The sequence below is a fragment of the Orcinus orca genome, chromosome 16, assembly GCF_937001465.1.
Source record: "Orcinus orca chromosome 16, mOrcOrc1.1, whole genome shotgun sequence".
In the NCBI taxonomy this organism is placed as follows: Eukaryota; Metazoa; Chordata; class Mammalia; order Artiodactyla; family Delphinidae; genus Orcinus; species Orcinus orca.
Genome location: NC_064574.1, coordinates 81,263,526 through 81,282,784, shown reverse-complemented (window position 1 = coordinate 81,282,784; position 19,259 = coordinate 81,263,526). Strand labels below are relative to the sequence as shown.

The 19,259-nt window shown below is 48.7% G+C and overlaps 2 protein-coding genes and 1 long non-coding RNA gene across 24 annotated transcripts in view; 1 reads left to right on the top strand and 2 right to left on the bottom strand.

Moving 5' to 3' along the window:
* LOC125961538 (uncharacterized) overlaps positions 1–2,066 on the bottom strand; it is a 49,851-nt gene extending 47,785 nt beyond the window's left edge. For 7 of the 8 annotated variants that reach the window (XR_007472398.1, XR_007472397.1, XR_007472399.1 and 4 more), the window contains exon 1: positions 441–959. This is a non-coding gene — a long non-coding RNA (uncharacterized LOC125961538). The other variant, XR_007472402.1, reaches the window with a different exon arrangement.
* Positions 2,067–4,022: 1,956 nt separating this feature from the next.
* LOC101281966 (paired immunoglobulin-like type 2 receptor alpha) lies at positions 4,023–15,286 on the top strand. Of its 4 annotated transcripts, XM_004268884.4 has the most exons (7): positions 4,034–4,210; positions 4,525–4,914; positions 10,993–11,187; positions 13,474–13,504; positions 14,492–14,541; positions 14,752–14,783; positions 14,956–15,286. In XM_004268884.4, the coding sequence occupies exons 1-7, from the start codon at positions 4,156–4,158 to the stop codon at positions 15,076–15,078; spliced, it is 876 nt and encodes a 291-aa protein (XP_004268932.2). In that variant the 5' UTR covers positions 4,034–4,155; the 3' UTR covers positions 15,079–15,286. The 4 variants fall into 4 exon arrangements, 2 of the variants coding, with proteins under 2 accessions (XP_012388195.2, XP_004268932.2); XR_007472055.1 differs by lacking the exons at positions 14,752–14,783; positions 14,956–15,286 and adding an exon at positions 8,732–8,912 and having other exon boundaries at positions 4,024–4,210; positions 14,492–14,519; XM_012532741.3 differs by lacking the exon at positions 13,474–13,504 and having other exon boundaries at positions 4,029–4,210.
* Positions 15,287–15,827: 541 nt separating this feature from the next.
* The window catches only part of ZCWPW1 (zinc finger CW-type and PWWP domain containing 1), a 30,377-nt gene continuing 26,945 nt past the window's right edge, over positions 15,828–19,259 (bottom strand). For all 12 annotated transcript variants that reach the window (XM_033426463.2, XM_033426468.2, XM_033426469.2 and 9 more), the window contains 3 exons: positions 17,723–17,783; positions 16,891–17,025; positions 15,828–16,331 (listed from right to left, as the gene is read on the bottom strand). In XM_033426463.2, coding sequence (XP_033282354.1) covers positions 16,012–16,331; positions 16,891–17,025; positions 17,723–17,783 — 516 coding nt within the window. In that variant the 3' untranslated portion in view covers positions 15,828–16,011. The remainder of the gene's footprint in view (positions 16,332–16,890; positions 17,026–17,722; positions 17,784–19,259) is intronic.

Sequence of the window (19,259 nt, the reverse complement as noted above, 5' to 3'; positions counted from 1 at the left end):
GGGTGGCTAAAAAACAGAAATGTATTTCTCAGTTCTGGAGGGTGGGAAGCCCAAGATCCAGGTGCTGACAAGGTAGGTTTTACTCTAAGGCCTCTTTCCCTTGGCTTGTAGGCGGCCGCCTTCCTGCCCTGTGTTCACAATGGCCTCTGAGTGTAGACTCGTGGAGGAGGCAGAGGGGGCACTCTGGGGTCACTTCTCATGAGGACATTACTCCTATTGGGCCAGGGCCCCCTCCTCATGACCTCATTCAACCTTAAGCATTTCCTTAGGGACGCATCTCCAAATACAGCCACACTGGGGGTTAGGGCTTCAACATATGGATTTGGAGTGAGGGGGGCACACAGTCAGTCAGTCCATACAATAGTTAACTTGACACATGGAAATTGGAAAAGCCTACAAATCAGGACTCCTTTTCTAGAGATTGTTTGGTGAACACTTACCAGCACACTGCTCTGAGGGGAAGTGCAGACAATGATCTCTTGGTCCCATTCTTCTGAGTATCCTGCACTTCTCCCAGCCTGGGAGCTCAGCAAGGTCGGGGGTCAGCCTTTGATCCCCAGTTCTCAGCCCTCTGCTCTCATCTCCTAGAAGCCCAATCAGCATTTGTCAGATTGACCAGGAGCTGAAATGCATCCTGGTGGCATGAAAAGGAGGCTGACAAGAGAGGAAGTCTCGGTCCCACAGAGATGAAACTTGTGAATATGACAGAAGCAGGAACTACAGACGCAGCCTCTGGAGTTGACTGTGGGATGGATGACTTCCCTTCCCTGAGCCTCGGGTTTCTCATCTGTAAAGTGGGGGTAGTAACAGTACCTCCCTTGGAGCGTCCCAGTGAGGACAGGATGAGGTAACACAGAGGACCCTGCACATGGCCTGGAAAGCTACATGGATCATCACACAGATACCTATCCTTTAAAGATCTCTCCTTCTTCCATAAACATTCAGTCAGCACTGACTGCCCCACTCACTGTGCCATGTGACAAGGACCCCCTGAGCCAGTGTCCCAATCAGTCCTCAAGCTTCTCCCTGTGCAGAAGGAAGACAACACAGAAAAGGGAAGTGTTGCCTGTTAACGGGGCCAGAGGGCTGTTGACCTTCATCACTGCGTGGAGAAGTGGTAGGGAGCACGGGCTCTGGGCTCAGACCCAACGCCACAGCAGACATTTACATGTGAGGTGACCTCAGTTAAATCTCATCATCTCACTCGGGACCTGAGTTTCTTCCTGCATAAAAATGAGGATCAAAATAGACCCTGCTTACCTCCTGGGGCTGCTGGGAGAGTTAAGAGCTATTTTAAAACATAACTGGATGTGTTTTAATCAGGTATGGTAAGACACACATGCAAATGACTGTTATGAAGGAAGCAGTTTATATTCACAAAACCATAAAAACAAGATGCCCAGCACTCCACGCAGGGCCATGCAGGGAGGCACTAGGGTCAGTCAGGAGGCGGAGGGAGGGAGGGGGAAACATGGGCAGGAGCCTTTGTTGTAGGTTCTGTGACAAAGACAAGGCAAGGGAGAGCAGGCAGGTTTAGGATCAGCTGGTATGAATAATGTCTGTGGGCTCTGGGGATTAGGGGCTGTCCCTAGTTGCCTGGTACCTGGCCCTGGGATGAATATGGCAGAAGAACATGGGCCTCCTGGAGCATAAGAGCCAGATGGAGGAGGTGGTGGGGAGTGTGGGCTCTGGACTGGCTGGTTTGCATATGACAGGTGAGCTCCTGGGCACGTCCATTGCTCTTCTAAGAACTGGCAGCCCTGGGAGGGACAGTCTCTCCCGGGTCAGTGAGGCCCCAGATGTCAGAGCATCAAGAATACAGCAAATAAGAAAACATGGCCAACACGAGTGCAAAGCACCCGACACACAGGAAGTGGGAGATGTCATCCCTGCCTGTTTCAACTTTGTGGGGCCTGGGTCTCCCTCTACTTGCCTCACATAGTGAAGCAAGCTGAGAGTCTTCCCTTCCCAGCTGGACTCTAGTTCCTGGAGGGCTCACTGCACGCCTGCACCCAACCAGGGCAGGAGAAGCCTTCTCTGGGCCCCTCCCTGCCTGCAAAACAAGAGGAAGTAAACAGAGTGCTGATGTCGGCAGAGGCCCGTGGACAGCCCATGGGAAAGAGCAGAGACCAAGACCTTGCCCTTCGTACCTCCCCCTTCCCTGTGCTCTTTCTTTGCCTCATGTGTCCTGCCTCACCTCAGGGGCCACACTCACATCCCTCCTGCCTTTGTTTCCCCAGACCCTGAGAAGGGGCCAGCTGAATGAAGCACAATGAATGACCCCCCAGGATGGGCTGTGGAAGGAAGGGGAAGTGAGGGAGGTTAGGGGGTGGTTGGTGGGGGAGGGGCAATCTTGGGTAAGCACCAAGCTCACGAGGCAGACAGACCTGAGTGCGGTCCAAATCCAGACCTGGAGGGAACCAGAGTAAGTGAGGTCACCTCCCTGTGGACTTTGAAAGATGCTTGGGCTGAATTGGTGACAGGAGTTCATCCTCCCTTCCCCCAACAGGAATGGGAGAGTTTGGGACTCTCCATGACATTAAGGCTCTGGGCCTCAGTTTCTCCCTGGGTAAAATGAACATAAGGATACATCACCACAGAATGCTATAAAGCTGAAAATGAGAAAACGCAGGTTTAGGGCTTGACTCAGATAAGAGGGTTCCATGAAAGTGCAGAATCTGTCCTCTGAGGCCTATAAGTGCAGGCACATAGAGAAAGCCAGGACTACCTGGCTGGCCATGAGAGAACTGTGGAAAACATCTATTAGGATTGGGAAAGAAACTGAGAAAAGGAAAAAGGAAGTTCAAATCATGTCCTCCCACCCCCATGGTCCATTCTGTGAACCAATGCCAACGTCATCCTGGAGAGCGGGTGAGCAGAGCCTCCATCCCAGCCAGCCCTGGGGGGCCACCAAAGTTCCCAGCCCCCAATCTCTCACCCCGCCCACCACCAGTCACAGGCGGGCAGGGCCTCCATCAGAGGGGGTCCCAGGGACTGTCAGCTGGATGGCTCATGACTGCTCTGACCTTCATCCCCTCTGTCCAGCGAAGGCTCTGGATGAGCCAGGGTCGCACAGCTGCAGATGGAAACCCCCTGAGAAGCGTTATTAAATACAGCCTCCAGGCTCACCCCGCAGGGCTCTGCACTCACAGGGTGAGGCCCAGAGATTCTGTGGTGCAGCCAGGAGGAAGCATCCAGAAGGAGCAGAAGGCTCTGTGGGCTCAGCAAGACTGGAGTTCAAGTCCTGGACCCGCCACCTCAGAGTCCTGGACGTGGGGCAGGGCGTGTCTGAGCCCCGGTGTCCTCCTTGTAGAGTGTGAGGACAGAGGGCCCTGCAGATCCAGTCCTGCATCTCTGGGTGGAGGCGTGGCCTCCAGAAGGCCCACCCTCTGGGTAGGTGGGAACCTGCGCCCACCCTCACCTCACCTCAGGGAGGGTGTGAGACTGCACACAGGGAGCAGAGCAGGGCGGGAGGGGCCTGGTGGGCCTTGGTTCTGCCTGGGGATGAAGCGGGGTACTGCAGTGTCCCCTACCTGCAGAGAGAGAGACCACCAGCATGCTGGGTGCCCCTGGTGCCTGGGCTGGGGGTTGAGGCTTGACCACCAGCAGCTCCCTCCTCCTCCTCTCTAAGGGGCTGTTAGCTGGGCAGGGACTCAGGGCCGTGGACCTCTCCCTGAAGGAGTCTGAACTGGTCCTGCTGTCACCCCTTTCCCTGGGAGGAGAGAGACACTCAGAGAAGCAGAGAAAAGGAGAGAGAGACACACAGAGACACAGAGACTGACTCCTAAGGAGATGCCAAGAGGGTGGCAGAGGCAGGGAGCTGAAGGAGAGAGGAGAGGCCCCAGCTGGCCCAGGTCAGGACCAGCCCCTCAGTGTGCAGAGGGGGGCAGGGAGCCCTAGATCATTGTTCCCTTTGCACTGACCACAGAGAGGCCCTTTTGCAATATAGGAAAAGAAGCCAGATTGATAAAGGAAGTTCCAGTCACAGCAGGGGTGGGCGGGCTTGGGGAAGGCCCCTACCCTCCTCAGTCCTCGGAAGGAGCCTGGTCCTCGCTCTCCTGGTGCTGAGACTCCCCGCAGGCGGCCCCTCCACAGGCCTCCCCTCTGGCCTTGAAGGCTCTGCTTGTCTTCTCATCCTGGGAGGAGGGCAAGGCCATGGGTCTGCCCCTGCTGCTGCCCCTGCTGCTGCCCCTGGCATCTCTGCAGGCAGGTGAGAGGCCGGGACTGTCCTGCTCTGCCTAGGGCCACAGGGACCACCCCCCCGGGGAGGGGCTATGGCTGGGTGTCTGTAGAAGTGTCCCCTGGGGTAGCCGGCCAGGCCTCCCACCCCCAACAAACAAAGAGCTGGTCCCACAGTGCCGGGTCCCCCCAACCCCACACCCTCCTCCCCGCCCCAAGCCTGGAGAGGGGCTCACCCAGGCCAGAGGGCCAGTCCTACCACCTGTCACACATCCCACTGTAGGTGAGGGTGGCTGACGGTCTGGGGTCACCTTCAAAGTCTCTCCCTTTCCCTCCCTCCTCTAGGTCACTGGGCAGAACCCAATCCAAACACTGCCTTTGGGATGAACCAACCAAAGGAAATCTCAGCCCCCGAGGGTGGCTCCATCGACATCCCCTTCTTCTTCTATTACCCCTGGAATTTACACAGGGGTCCCAACGTGAATATATTCTGGAGACGGAAACACTTCCATGGGGAGTTCATCTACAACACGACCCCGAGGTTCATCCATAATGATTTCAAGGACCGGCTCCTCCTGAATTGGACAAAGCGTGGGAAGAACGGCTCCCTCCAGATCTCGAAACTGCGGAGGGAGGATGCGTCTAGCTACTTCTGCCGGGTGGAGATGGACACACAGGGAAACGGCAAGCAGATGTGGCAGTCCATCGACGGAACCACACTCACCATCACCCCCCGTGAGTCCAGCTGTCCTGCCTGAGGCTCTTGGAGGCCACTGGGGTCTTGTCTCCCAGGCCTGGCCCAGGCCCCCTCTTCCTCTCTTCTCTCAAACTCCTCTCCCTGCCCCCTCTACTCCTCCCCAGGCCTCTATCAACCCCTTTTCACCTTAATCTTCCCCAGCCCTGCGCTGCCTCCCCTGCCCATCCTCCTCTCTGCCCCCTCCCTCATCCTCAGGCCTCCGCCCTCTGGGCTCCCGGCTATTCTCCTCTCTTGCTCCAAGCTGGGGCTGCCCCTCCCCTGCCCTCACCCCATGTCCTCCAGGTGACTTGACATCTTTGGGCTGTGGCTGCCTCCCCTTTGTCATGTGTCCATGTGTGGAGACTCAGCTACCCCATGTCTGTCTCCCCACGGCCATGAGCTCAGCCCACACACACAGTAGGTGTGTGGTGGCCACCAATGGTGGCCCGAGGCGTCCCGTGTCCCCATCACCTGTTTCCCATCTCCCCCTTCCTTCTGCTGCTCTGCTCCCCAGAACATGGTCCTCAACGCTCCCACCCCCATCCCACCTCTTTCCCATCTCCTCTTCCCCCGCTTCCACCCTCTTTACCTCCTTGCCTCCCCCGCACCTCTCCCTGTGTGGTTCTAGTCACACTGTCCCCGTTGTCCACCCTGATTTTGCTCCTCTGTCCTGGTCATGACGAGGCAGCAGCAGCGGTAAAGGCAGCTCCCGCTGACTGTGCCCTGCCTCCCGGCTGGACACCTTGGCAGCATCATCCCAGCTAAACCCCAGCTAACCTTCCCCACGACCCCGGTAACAGTCAGCCCTTCTGCCATCCTCCTGTTACAGGAAGGGAGACCGAGGCTCACACAGCAAACACCTGCCCGAAGTCACTCCTGGTGCAGGTGGGGTTTGACCCCAGTTTAACCCCAGAGCCTCTTCTCTTAACCATGAGCCGCTTGGCCTCGGGTACTGACCTGATCATCTTGTTTTGACTATTTTTCACCTAATAATGGCCGTGTAGCATCAACGGATCTCCCTCTGTCATTCAGTGGGGCGTTGAACTTGAACCTCAGTGTATCTGACTCCAGGGCAGAGGTGAGGGGTTCTCTCCCAGGTACAGGCAATAAAGGAGTGTGTTGTCTGTAGATTATTTTTTTGAAAATCGTCTACGTTTGTTTGCTTTTTATAATCACTTGTGCTGGCAATTCTAAGCAGTATCAGTGATGAATTTCTGCTCCCGGCTGGGATGGACACTCCCCGTGTCTCCCCCTCGGAAAACCATTGCCCCTTCTTGACCACTATGCTGGTTTTAAAGCAAATAGATAGTGACTCACAACCTGAATTAAGCAAGACAGCCTTGGATTAGTATTTCCTGCACCTCCTCCATATTTCCTTAAATGGCCTTTTTTGAGGGACTTCGTCTCTCCTTAAATCCCTCGTCTTCCTTTCCTAATTCTTCCTTCTTTTTCTCATTTCTGTGTTTCAGTCACACTTACTGTGAGTTTTTTCATCAATAAGTTAATTTTTTTTCAATTAATTCAATTAATTGGATGGTCATGCTCATTACTTTTTAAAAGATACAAGAAAGTAATAAAAAGAAATGTTTTTAATCCCAGTGAAGTACCACCATGCAAAAACATCACACCAAAGGAATATCTGTAGCAAACATATCTCATAAGTTTGAGATTGGCTTATTAATTTTTTTTTACAAACGGTTTACTTTTGTAGCCAAATCTAATTATATTCTCATTTGTAGTTTTTCTCTTTTATTTCTAAGCTGAAAACCCCACATCCCACTAGGGGTGAAAATATTTTTTCCTAATTTTTGTAAGATTTGATTACTTTTCATAATAAAATTCTTCAACATAGTGAGAATTTATTTTGGTATATAGTGTGAGATAAAGAACTAAGTTGATCTTTATACCAAGAAACAAATCAGTTGTCCTTACTTCATTTATTGAATATTTTTTCTTTTTTCCATTGATTCATAGGCCTAGCTTTTAAGTTCTTTTGTAGAATAGCATCCATTTCTGGTCTGTCTATTCTGTTTCACTAGTCTGTGTTTTCTTATATTAGTACGACACTGTTTTAGTTATTAAAACTTTATCATGTTTCAATGACTGTTAAGACTTTTTCCATCACAACCACATATTTCTTCCTCAAAAACTTTATTTGTTGCCCGCCTGTTCTTCCACATAAATGTTAGAATAAGTTTGCCAAGTACCTAGAAAAATGCTTATGTTGATTTTTTAAATAAGAATTGCATTAAACCTATAAAGCAATTGACAGAAACTGAAATCAGTATGATGTGCAATCTTCTCACTGAGGAAAGGGTCCTATTTTGTATCCCTCAGTAAACCCTTGTAATGTTCTTCCAAAGATCATGTAAATGCCTCACAGGACTTTTTCCTATTCTCTACTTTTATTATTAATGTGCAACATTTAAAAATGTATACTTGTTATAATTTTCATTTTAAAAGTAATGCATAAATTCTGGCCAAGATGCTGGGTTATATGCACATGTTTACCTCCACTCCCTCCCAAAATCTACTAAAATGACAGCAAAGGGAATTTTTTAAGACAAAAACCCACAAGGACAAAGTATTTGCAATCCAGGTGAACAAAAACAAAATTGGGGACGCTGGAAACAGATAGACTAATGTAACTGGCTCAGGAGACAGAGGAGTTAAACCCTAAGCCACCAGCAGGGACACCCAGAAGGAAGGCGATTTACACTGCAAAACCCTTTAAAGGGTCAGGAATGGCAGCTCCTAGTACTCGTGAAACTGGGGGTGGAAGGGGGCCTGAAAACTAGAGGACTAGTTGAAATGTATTTAAGAAGCAGAGACACCTCCGTACCCCCACCCACAACCCCGGCCAAAGAGTGGATATTCGCTTTCTAGAAACGATAACCCACAAGGAGCCTGGGGGGAGTACCCTGGGGCCTAACTGGCGACAAGGATTTAGTTCTTAAATCTGGAGATTTGGTGAACTGATGAGACCTTAAACAACTTGACCCCTGTGGGAGCCTCCCAGGATGCAGGTAGCCAGGCTGGTACCCACAACCCACCCACCAAGGGCAGAATATTAGGAGACTCTTCTCTGGGATATCTATCTGATGGGCCTGAAAAGATCTAGAAATATAACAGATCACTCTACAGCCCACTAACTGACATGCCTTTTCTGCTATAACACACACAGCTTCCTGTATGCTGGGAGCCAAGGGGGTAAGGTGATTGGGGTCTCGGCCTTGCACCAAATCCCCTGCACTAAGGATTGTACCCTCACCTCAGCTGTGCCCAGGTTGCTTGAGGCTACAGAAGCTGTTTTAAAAATGACTGAACTAAACATTTAAAGAATGCTTTTCCCATGAAATGCAGAGAACAGAACAATCTGGGGGAAAAGGGCATCTGGAAGAATCCAAAATTATGAAAGGAGATTAAAATTTTCAAATAACTATCATCCTCAGAGAGTTAAGGAATTTCATGTATATAACACAAAAGGGTGCTTTACAAAGGAGCTTCTGAAACAAAAAAAGGTCTTGGAAATTATAGGTATACTAGCAAAGATGGAAAACTCAATAAATGATTGAAAGATGAAGTTTGTGGAAATATCTCAGAAGGTAGAAAAAAATTCAAAGATTTGGATATTGTAGTGGGTGAACAGCAGCCCCCCAAAGGTCATGTCTACATCCTAATCCCCAGAACTTTATACTGAATAATGTGAATACTGCCTTATACTGTTGGAGATGTGATTCAGTTGAGGAATTTGAGATGAGATTATCTGGGATTATCTGAGTGGGCTCTAAATAGTAATAAAAGTGTCCTTATAAGAGAGGGGCAGTGGGAGATTTGACACAGATGAAAGAGAAGGCAGTGTGACCACAGAGGCAGAGACTGTAATGAAGCAGCCACCAGAAGCTGGAAGAAGCAAGGAACAGATTCCGCTTCAGAGCCTCCTGAGTGAGCGCAGCGTGGCTGACACCTCGATTTCTGACTTCTGGCCTCCAGATCTGTGAGTAAACTTCTGTTGTTTAGACTCACCCAGCTTGTGGCAATTTGTCATAGCAGCCATAGAAATGTAATATAGGAATTATAAGGAAGGATAAGAAAAATTGAGAATTGGTCCAAGAGTTCCAACCCCTGAATAATAGTTTTAAAAACAGAGAAAAAAGAAGCCCATGGGGGAAGAAATTATCAACAAAATTACTCTAGAAATTTTCCAGAATGAAAGAACCCAGCAAAATGGATAAAAATAAAGAGACCAACCCTGGGGCACTGCAACATGAAATTTCAAAACACCAGGGATAAAGGAAGATCCAATACATTTCCAAGGAGGAAATCAACTGGCCACATAAAGAGATTCAGGAATCAGAGTGGCTTGACTCTCTCAATAGCAATAGAGGAAGCTGGAAGACAGTGGTTGAATGTTGTGAAATTCCAAGGGAAAATTATTTCATTTATTCATTTAACAAATGAAATAACAAACACTGACTGAGTGACTATTATATGTCAGGTCCTAATCTGGGCACTGGGATAAAGGAGTTAAGACAAAAAAAAAAAAATTATTATTTGTCTCAGAAAATCATCAATTTCACAGAAATTTTTTAGAATTATCAACCTATGATTGAGCACACATCACTCATGATTTCAACAGACTCTTTGTGGTTGTTAAATCTGCAGGAGTCTTATCTGTCTTCTTGTTTGTTTTTTCTCTAACCACTTCCTGTATTTGTTATTCCTTCTGCTGTTCTGTTTCATAAAAACATTTATTCCAACATAGGTTTTCATTACTTTCAAACTATGAGTTTCCTTAGAGCTGGCTCCTCTCTGTTTGGTAATTTTTTTCTTTGGAAATTTTCATTCATTTAAAAAATTTCTTCCCATTTTAAATAATTACAGCATTTAATACTATGAATTTAGCTTAGAGTGTGGTTTAGTCATATTCCAGGAGTTTTTAAAAAATACATCTTGCTCGTTTTTATTTTCTAAATAGCATGTCATTATATATATTTATTTGACTAAGAACTTAAAATTTTTTATCTCAACTGAGTGATGGGATTCACACTTTATTATTAATTTCTACAAGTGGACAGAAAATTTAGTCCACACTAACCTGAAGATTTTTTTGGAGTTGGATTTTCTGTATGTGGCTTAGTATTATGTCAATTTTTTTTTTTTTTTTTGCGGTATGCGGCCCCTCACTGTTGTGGCCTCTCCCGTTGCGGAGCACAGTCTCTGGACATGCAAGCTCAGCGGCCGTGGCTCACGGGCCCAGCTGCTCCGCGGCCTGCGGGATCCTCCCGGACTGGGGCACGAACCCGTGTCCCCTGCATCGGCAGGCGGACTCTCAACCACTGTGCCACCAGGGAAGCCCTATGTCAATTTTTTAATGGTGCCTTAAACATCTACAAAGATACAATCTGTGTGTAGGAACTAAAGTTCAATACATATTAATTTAACCATAATAATATATTTCCAATATACACTAGGTGCTTTACAGATGTTTTCTCACTTATTAAGACAATCATGTAAAATGACAAATACTGTTTGAATCCACTTCTATGAGGTACCTAGAGTAGTCAAATGCTTAGGGTCAGAAAGTAGAATGGTGAGTGCCAGGGGCTGGGGAAAGGGGGAATGGGGAGTTGGTGTTTAATAGGGACAGAGTTTCAGTTTGGAAAGATGAAAAATTTCGGAAGATGGATGGTGGTGATGGTTGCACGATAATGTGAATACACTTGATGTCACGGAACTATACACTTAAGTATGGTTAAAATGGTAAATCTGTGTTACGTATATTTTACCACATTAATTTTTTTGATCCTGTGACTTAGTTGTCCCTATTTGTAGGTGATGAAATGAGGTTCTGAGATCACAGCACTGATCAGTGGTAGGGTCAGGATTTAAACAGAGTGATGAGGATTCAGGGCTTCCAGTATCTGCCCTTGTTACTCCCCTCCCTGTGGGAGAGCTTCAGAGACTTGCTCCCCACACCCCCACATTCCCCAAACTAGGGAACAAGATGTGACAGCTTCACCCAGATACCTCCAGCCCTTTAGTGAAGAATTTGCATATTTCTCATGTCTTCCCAGCCACCAAGACAACCACTCAAGGTCCCACCACCACCATCACCACCACAGCTGGCCTCAGGGTCCCAGAGGGCAAAAGGAGTTCATGGTCTTGGCCCTTGAGTACTGAAGCTACAGTCGGGTTGGCACTGGCCAGCGCTGTGCTCATAACTGCAATTGTGGGACTGACTGTGTACCTCAGGTGGAAGAGAAGCAAAGGTAAGTGGTCTGGGACCCCCAATCTCTCCCCAAGATTCCCAGCTGGGTGTTTCTCAGAACACTCCTGCATCTGAATGACCATAGATGCCCATTAAAAATGCAGATCCCTGCTGGGCTTGAGATCTGAGCTTGGGAATCTGCATTTTTAATGGTCTCCTCAGGTGGTATTTGTGTATCAAGTTTGGGAACCACTGCTCAAGACCAATCCCTCTCCACAAATCTGATCGTTTCCAGTTCTTTTCATTTGACTTAATCATTTCTCATTTGTCCTCACCTTTCAGTGCAAAGGTAGGGAGGGTCTGCCCTGGGAAATGTAAGGAGAGAACAGAAGGGACAGGAAGGTAGCTCCACTCAGCAAGCACTGGTTGGACACCCATTTTTCAGGGTCTGGGTTATAACTGGAGATGCAAAAGTAAATAAAGCACAGGCCCTGCTTTCAAGGAACTGGGGGAGAGGAGGATATGGGGAAGACAGTTGCCTCAAGGGCTAATGGCCTCGTTTGCAAATAGCTATGGTAGGTTGGGAGGAAGGAGGGGTAATCAAGGAGGACTTCCCAGAGGAAGTGACACCTGCAAAAAGTCTCAAAGAATGAAAAAGAATTAGCCAGGTGGTGAGGGTGCTGTAGAGGTCACTGTCCTTCCAGGGGAAGGAAACCATGCTGGGAACTCTAAGTAGCTCACAGCTGTGGAGGAGGCAGGAGATGAGAGAAGAAGACCTTGGAAATCACACCCCAGAGCCTCTAATCCCAGCAGCAATGTGATAAAGCAAAGTGGCAACCTCAGCTTGGCCTTGCAGATACAGTGTCTGCAGTGGAAGGGCCAGAGGTGGGCCAGGCTGGGGTCAGTCTAAAATTGTTATTTTAGCTCTGCAGAGCAAAAACCACAGTGGTTGTGTCCTGAGAGTGAGGATGAACGTTCAAGATGTAGAGAAAATGTGACATAGTCACTGAGGAAATGCAAGATGGTATTTGAGGATCAACTCAGATGAGAAGCCATAAAGCATCATTGCACATGACTGTTTTTTTTCAGCAGTATTCAACCATGCAGGTTTAGAAACCTTTAGGAATTGCTGATTAAAAGTTGTGTTCAGGGAATTCCCTGGCGGTCCAGTGGTTGGACCCTGTACTTTCACTGCCGAGGGCCTGGGTTCGATCCCTGGTTGGGGAACTAAGATCCCGCAAGCCGTGCCACAGCCAAAGAAAAAAAGTTGTGTTCAGCTGCTAGCATCAGAGAACAGAAGTAACAGTGGGTTAAGTAACACAGAGGGTTTCTTTTTTCCTCATCTAAAAGGATCTGAAGCCAGAAAGCAGACGACACCGTCCTTAAGCACTCAGGCTCCTAACTTCCTGCTCACTGTCCTGGATACTGACTTCGATCCTGAAGGGTGCTTTATAGTGCAAGATGGCTGCTAGGACTCCAGGCATGATTTGTGAATCTAAACAGGAAACAGGATGTAGGAGGAAAGGACAAAAAGACTATGACCCAGCTTTCTGTCCTCCTTTTAAAGAGCTTTCCTGAAAGTCCTACCTACAACTTCCCCTTAGTCATAGGTCCCACATCTATCTGTAGGGGGGCACACTGCCACTCCAAATAAAATCAAGGTTCTGTAACTGAATAAGAAGAATCAAATGGATATTGGGATAAGCAAATAGCATTCCCTGCTTTAGGACACATCCAGGATTGAAGATGTGTCAGCAAGTGTGGCAGAAGGACAGGGGAACACAGGAGGTCAAGGAGCGAGTAAGAGGGCACAGATGGAGAGTAGAGGACTCAGCAGGGAGCCTGGATAACCTGAAAGAAAGTGGATCATCAAGAGACAAGAGTTAGTGAGGTTAAGCACAGGTACAGAGGGATGATGACAAAAGAGAGCTGGAAGGAAAGACAGTAGTAGCATAACTATGATACTAGCATTTACTAGGTCAGGGGTCTCAGCTCGAGTGATTTAAAAAAAAAAAAGGCCCAGGGTGTGGCTGAGTGGAGCAGAGGTCACTGGAGTTGGGGGAAGTGGGCAAGTCCAATGTGTTCAGAAGGTGAAGGGGCGCAGGGTGCAGGGAAGAGCTGCTCTCCTGATGGGTGTTGAGGACAAGGCAGGATCGGTGTGGGCAGCCTCAGGGTGCCTGCTGGGTGCAGGCTCAGAGTCCCAGGCCCTCCCAGGCGGGTTTCAGCCGAGCCGCTTCGCTGCTCTGGTCTCTCCAAGGATTAGCTCAGAGTGGGGCGGGGCAGAGAAGGCAGGCAGGAGACAGGCCTCCATGGATGACACATTGACACACTGTTGGTCCCCCTACAGGTCTGCAGACTAAAGCCAGAACCCCAGCCAGGTGAGCGCTTCTCCTCCAAGGCGGGAGGGGGTGCTGTTTTGTGAAGCAGGAAGTTTCTTTCTGAGAACAGCACTAGGGAGCCTTTCACAGCCCCTCCCCTCTTGGACTCTCCATCCACACCCTCCCAAGTCCCCTAACAGGCCAGGCTCTTTACTTCCGGAGGCTCCAGCTCTTTAAAAAATCGAGAACAGTGGACCAGCACGTTCTCTGATTCTTTCCCAGAACATCTCCCTTTGTCTTTCTCTGGCTGCCCCTTTCCTCCTTCATCCCCAGTTCTCAGCCTTTTCCTTTGTTCATCCTGGTTTCTCTCCACCTCATCCTTCCTGAACACACCTACCACCTCCACGTTCTGTCCTCTTTCTTGCCCCTCATCCGATCTGTCCTTTTCCCCTGTGACGCGGGACCTCCAGCTGCTCTGCCCTCTGTCTTTACTCAGATCAACTTCCCTCCTGGCTTCCAGCCTGGCTCCCTCTCCTCGGGCCCCAGCTCCTCTTCCTTTCCTGAGCTCTTACCCTCCTCATGGCCCACCTCTTTCCTTTCTCCATCTTTCCTTCCACTTCCAGGCTTTTCCTTCTCTCAGCCCCTCCCTCTTTTCTCTCCCTCCTGACTCTTGACAGCTGCCCTCCTCGGACCCCTCCCCATGGCGATGGCCAGGGAACCTGAGATTAGCTTCCTGGTTTTAACTGAGGCGCCGCGGCAGAGAGAACAGAAGCTCCCCCTCCTGCTTCTCCTCCCTGTGCCCCTGCAGTAAAGCCACTTCTCCAGAACAATCCACCTCAGTCAGCACTCAGGGACAGGGCTACACCGCAAATGACCCCTCAACCCCGTCCAGGCGGCCTCCTTCTGAAAGCCTCAGACTTCTGCCTTCATCTTCCGAGTGTGTCCAGGCAGGTCACAGAGCCCTCACCAAGAGAACCAGCCCGATGCAGGTGGTAACTCTTTTCTGCCCAGCCTCTGACACATCGCCCCCTTCCTGTTCCCACACAGGGGATCCTTCCAAAACCCAGAGGAGAAATACGAGAACATTGGGAATAAAGGTAGGTCCTGCCGCCATCATCCCCGCTCTCCACCTGGGCCGTCCTTCCCCCCACACACCCCCTCCCTACACACGTGCCCTCAGCATCCTCCTCTCTCCCCTGCCTCACCCACCCTCCCCCAGACCCTGTTCCTGACCTAAAGATGACCTCACCACTGGAGCCCCCTTGCTGCCAGGCCACCTAACCCTGGCACATCTTGATTTTTTCTAGGACAACATACAGGCCCCAAGCTGGACACCAAGGTAAGCAGCTCAGATTAGGGCCTGAAAGAATTAAAGGAACGTTTGGAGAAGGTGGGATGGAAGAACAGAGGGACTGTGGTTTCGGCAGGGCATCAGCTGTGGGATTGCGGCTCTAAGATGGGACAGCTCCCCCTCTGCTGCCTAACCCCTTCCCCTTTCCATTCTCCCCCAGGATGACGGCATCTGGTATGCCTCCCTCACCCTCTCCAGCTTGACCTCACCAGCAGCGCCTCCCCACCCGCCTCCACAAGAGGGCCCCCAGGAAGAGACCCTATACTCTGTCATAAAGGCCTAAGGAGTGAGACTGAGTGAGGACCTGCTTAGAGTCAGCTGCACACAGGGATCTCAGTTTCTCATAATCACCCTGGACAGACACAGACAACTCAGAAGCCAGCAGGTGTTGAAGGCCACCAAGGACCTGAGAGACACACAGCCACCTGCTCCAGTTCCCTCTTCAACTTCCTAGCCCTTGACCACAAAAATAAAAGTCCCTGTACAATCTGCCTGAATGCATCTAAGGAGAAAGCTGACATCACCTTCAACTTCTGTCCTTCTTGCCATAAAGGAACCATAATAGATAGCTCACACCCAAGATCCCTCCCCTAGTACTTTTGTTCAGTGACTGCCTCAGGCCAGGGACCAGTAAATCCCCAAACACTGGTAGTCAGTCTGGAACCCAAGGTCTGTCTCCTAATTTAACCATTCTACTTCCCTCATGATAATAATTAGCATGCATTGTGTTAGTGGTTTACTTCATTTCAGCATCATCAACAACCCTATATGGCACTGGATGTACCATCTGAGGCAGGATAACAAGACCCAGAATGGTTACAGTGTTTTTCCTAAGGCCATGTAGCTAGTAAGTGGCTGAGGCAGGATTTGAACCCAGACCTGCCCTTCTCAGTGTCCTTCTCCTAGGACTCGGGTGTCATCGCCTTCCCAGATCCCTATACTGACAGGCCTCCCACCAGAAAGCATGACGTGCCACAGTGACACGGAGGAGGAGGGAGAGAAGCCAAAAGAAAGCAAGTGGTTGAGATGAACCAAACCAACTAAACCAGTAACCTGGTTTATTAACATAAACTGCACAACTCTGACCTTAGCCAACCAACCTCACAGCCAATGAACAACCCCAACATTTATCAGCTTCTCGGGGATCCTCTGAGAGGCTCTGCCTCCTGCTCCCACAGAAGGGATGAGAGAGCAGGCAGGAGGTGCGAGCCCACGGCTATTCCTCACAGAAGGTCACGGCGAGCTCCCCTGTGTCGTCTCTGTGCTGTGGCTCCTCCCTCTGCTCCAGCTCTTCTCCAACATCCTCCATGAGTTGGTCCAGGTCCAGGTCACTGGAGCCTCCATCATCAGAGAGGACACTTCCAGCTTCCTGAGGCCATGGCTCCTGGGGTGCAGGCCCTTTTTTCCCCACCACGGGACAGGCCCCGGGAGGAGCTGGTGGGGTCAGGACCTCTGGCACTATTCTAGCTTCTTTTTCCTCAGATGAGCTGCTTACTGGGGCCTTGCTTTGGGGAGCTTTAAATTTTTTCTTAGGGCCTAAATGAAAAAGTGATAAAACTGAGAGACTTATTGGGTCATCTGTCCTCACCTTTTACAAGTCAAACTCCTAAATTTCTATTACCAAAACAATCTCTGGAAAAGATGACCTTTCTTAAAAGAAAGAAAATGGGGTTTGGAGTCAGAAAGACTTGGATCCACAGGCTAGACATGGGTCTTGAGCAAACTTTAAACCCTTTAAACCTCAGTCTCCTTATCTGTAAAATGGCAAATATCCAGCCATAGAGATACTGAAAGAATTAAAGGGAACAAGTATAGAAGTATCTATCTAGCCGGCCCATGGAAATATCCATAAATGTTAATTCCCACCTCCTTACCATTCTCCTATCCCTGAATGTCCCTGAATCAAATCGAATAATAACCACTAAATGTTTCTACAGTGTGTGCTGTGTTCTACAATTTGGATGACACCCTTTTGGCCAAACTTTTTTTTTTTAAGTAATGAAAAGCTGTGAAATTATTAAAAAATGATCAAAGGAGGGAAAATGCAGACATGAACCTCATTTCCCCACAGTTCTCCCCAAGTCTTGAGCCTTACCTGGCTGCTCAGGTTCTGAATTCCCATGCCCTTTTTTCCTTCCCATGATGGGTAAAGATGGAGCTGCAGATTCATTTCCCAGAGATCTCTTCATTGTCTTCCTTTGCGGGGTTCCATCTCGTCCATGTGCTCCACCTGCATCACCCCCAACCCCCAACCGTGAAGGACATTGGTTTATTTCTCACTGAGTGACAGCATGCCTAGGGTCCATAGACTCCCCACATTTGTCCTCCGCCTTGCATCTTCTGCTCATTTTCAATCTAGTGAGTCCTCTTGGTTCCTTTCTTTTCCCCAAATATTTCCTTTTTTTCCCCCCGGGTCTTCTCTTTATAGTTCACCTCAGAACCAGCCTCCTCCAAGAAGTCATCCTTCTTGGCTAAGAATTTAAAACATTCATTCCACCTTTAACCTAAGATTTTGTAATTCAACTCACAGAAGTGAGAAGGCTACAGCTTCCCTGACAACATTAGCATGAGTCTTTTTTTTCTTTCTTTTTTTTTCTCGGTACGCGGGCCTCTCACTGTTGTGACCTCTCCCGTTGTGGAGCACAGCCTCCGGACACGCAGGCTCAGCGGCCATGGCTCACAGGCCCAGCCGCTCCACAGCATGTGGGATCTTCCCGGACCGGGGCACAAACCCGTGTCCCCTGCATCGGCAGGTGGACTCTCAACCACTGCGCCACCAGGGAAGCCCCTAGCATGAGTCTTGCTCATTTTCTCAGGTTCTGGAGCTGAGACATCAGTAAGGCCCAGCCACATGCAGACCCTCCCACTCTCTGCTTCTGCCTTGCCTTAACTGTAGCACATGTCTGATTTCCAGCTGACTTGCTTACCTCTTGCCTTGGGTTTTTTGGTCTGAATTTTGGCTGGCTTGGGACCAGGCAAAGTTGGATCCTGAGAAAAATAAGGAGAGAAAAATAAGAAAATATAAATGAAGTCACATAATTGTGATTTAATAGAGTGGGACGCTACAGAAATGATGAGTGCACTTAAGGGAGTTCAAATTAGGTTCTGTGAGTCTGATACAATTTAAATCAATGACAGCACTTCCCTGGTGGTGCAGTGGTTAAGAATCCACCTGCCAATGCAGGGGTCACAGGTTCAAGCCCTGGTCCAGGAAGATCCCACATGCTGCGGAGCAGCTAAGCCCGTGTGCCACAACTACTGAGCCTGTGCTCTAAAACCTACATGCCACAACTACTGAAGCCCATGCGCCTAGAGCCTGTGCTCCGAAACAAGAGAAGCCACTGCAATGAGAAGCCCATGCACCGCAATGAAGAGTAGTCCCCCTCACTGCAACTAGAGAAGTCCCCACACAGCAACAAAGACCCAACGCAGCCAAAAATATATAAATAATTTTTTTTAATGTTTAAAAATAAATAAGTAAATGACAACAAAGATAAAAATGTTCATCCTTCCCATTCTATTTGTTATTAGTCAATGCAAGGCTTTATGCACAACAGAAGGAAATAAAGTTAGGCCACAAACATGATAAAAACTGGTAAATTAAAAATTAAAAGAGAAAGTGAAAAATATACACTTCAGAGCTTCTAGTTTCCAGATCTACACACAAGGAGCTTGGAAGCTGTAACTGTGTTCTAACAACAACTAAAAAGCTGAACAGACTGAAATACCAATAACTCTTCTTAGATCCATAAGAACAGTGAGGACACAGGGAAAACCTCTGCCCTCAAAACTGAAGATACACAGGCAAATACAGGGAGTCATGCTTATCAGAACATACACTCACAAGCAGAAACCACCAAGAGAACTAGTGTCAGGATAGGAAAACCTCAACAGTAATAAAGGAATTGCTCAGTGTGGACAAGTCTGAGAGTTAAAAACTCCAGGGATACCCAGTCATGGGGGACTTCCAGACTTTTTGTGAGTTTTCCTTCCAGGAGCTCAACCAGATTCTCACAGAAAATATCAGAGAAAAACTCCTTCATGCTTCCAGCAGGGAGAGGGGGAAAGAACCATTTTGAAATATACCAGAGCATTCTGTTCTTCTTAACAAAACCTACCCTCAGGAGAAACCAGTTAACCAGAGCCTAACCTACTAGGGTGTTAACAGAGCCTAACTGTCCTGGGGATAGGGAAACACCCAACTTCAGCCCACTCTAATCACCCCGCCCCACCTAAGGGGGTGGGAAAAAACTAAGAAACACTGTGAAGTTTACAGTCCAGAGGCATAAGTTCATTAATAGACTTAGACCCAATCACAGCATATAGAACACTTCCCCTCCCCTGACACCTTACCACCACATTACTAAAGATATACTTACAGCACATCATGTTTGGCAATCAAGAAAAAAACTACAAGGCATGTCAAATGGCAAAAACACAACCTGAAGAGACAGAGCAAGTATC

Coding starts and splice junctions, on each gene's coding strand:
- LOC101281966 (XM_004268884.4), top strand. CDS start 4,156: ATGGGTCTGCCCCTGCTGCTGCCCCTGCTGCTGCCCCTGGCATCTCTG. Junction 4,211..4,524: donor CCTGGCATCTCTGCAGGCAG/GTGAGAGGCCGG, acceptor TCCCTCCTCTAG/GTCACTGGGCAGAACCCAAT. Junction 14,542..14,751: donor CGAGAACATTGGGAATAAAG/GTAGGTCCTGCC, acceptor GATTTTTTCTAG/GACAACATACAGGCCCCAAG.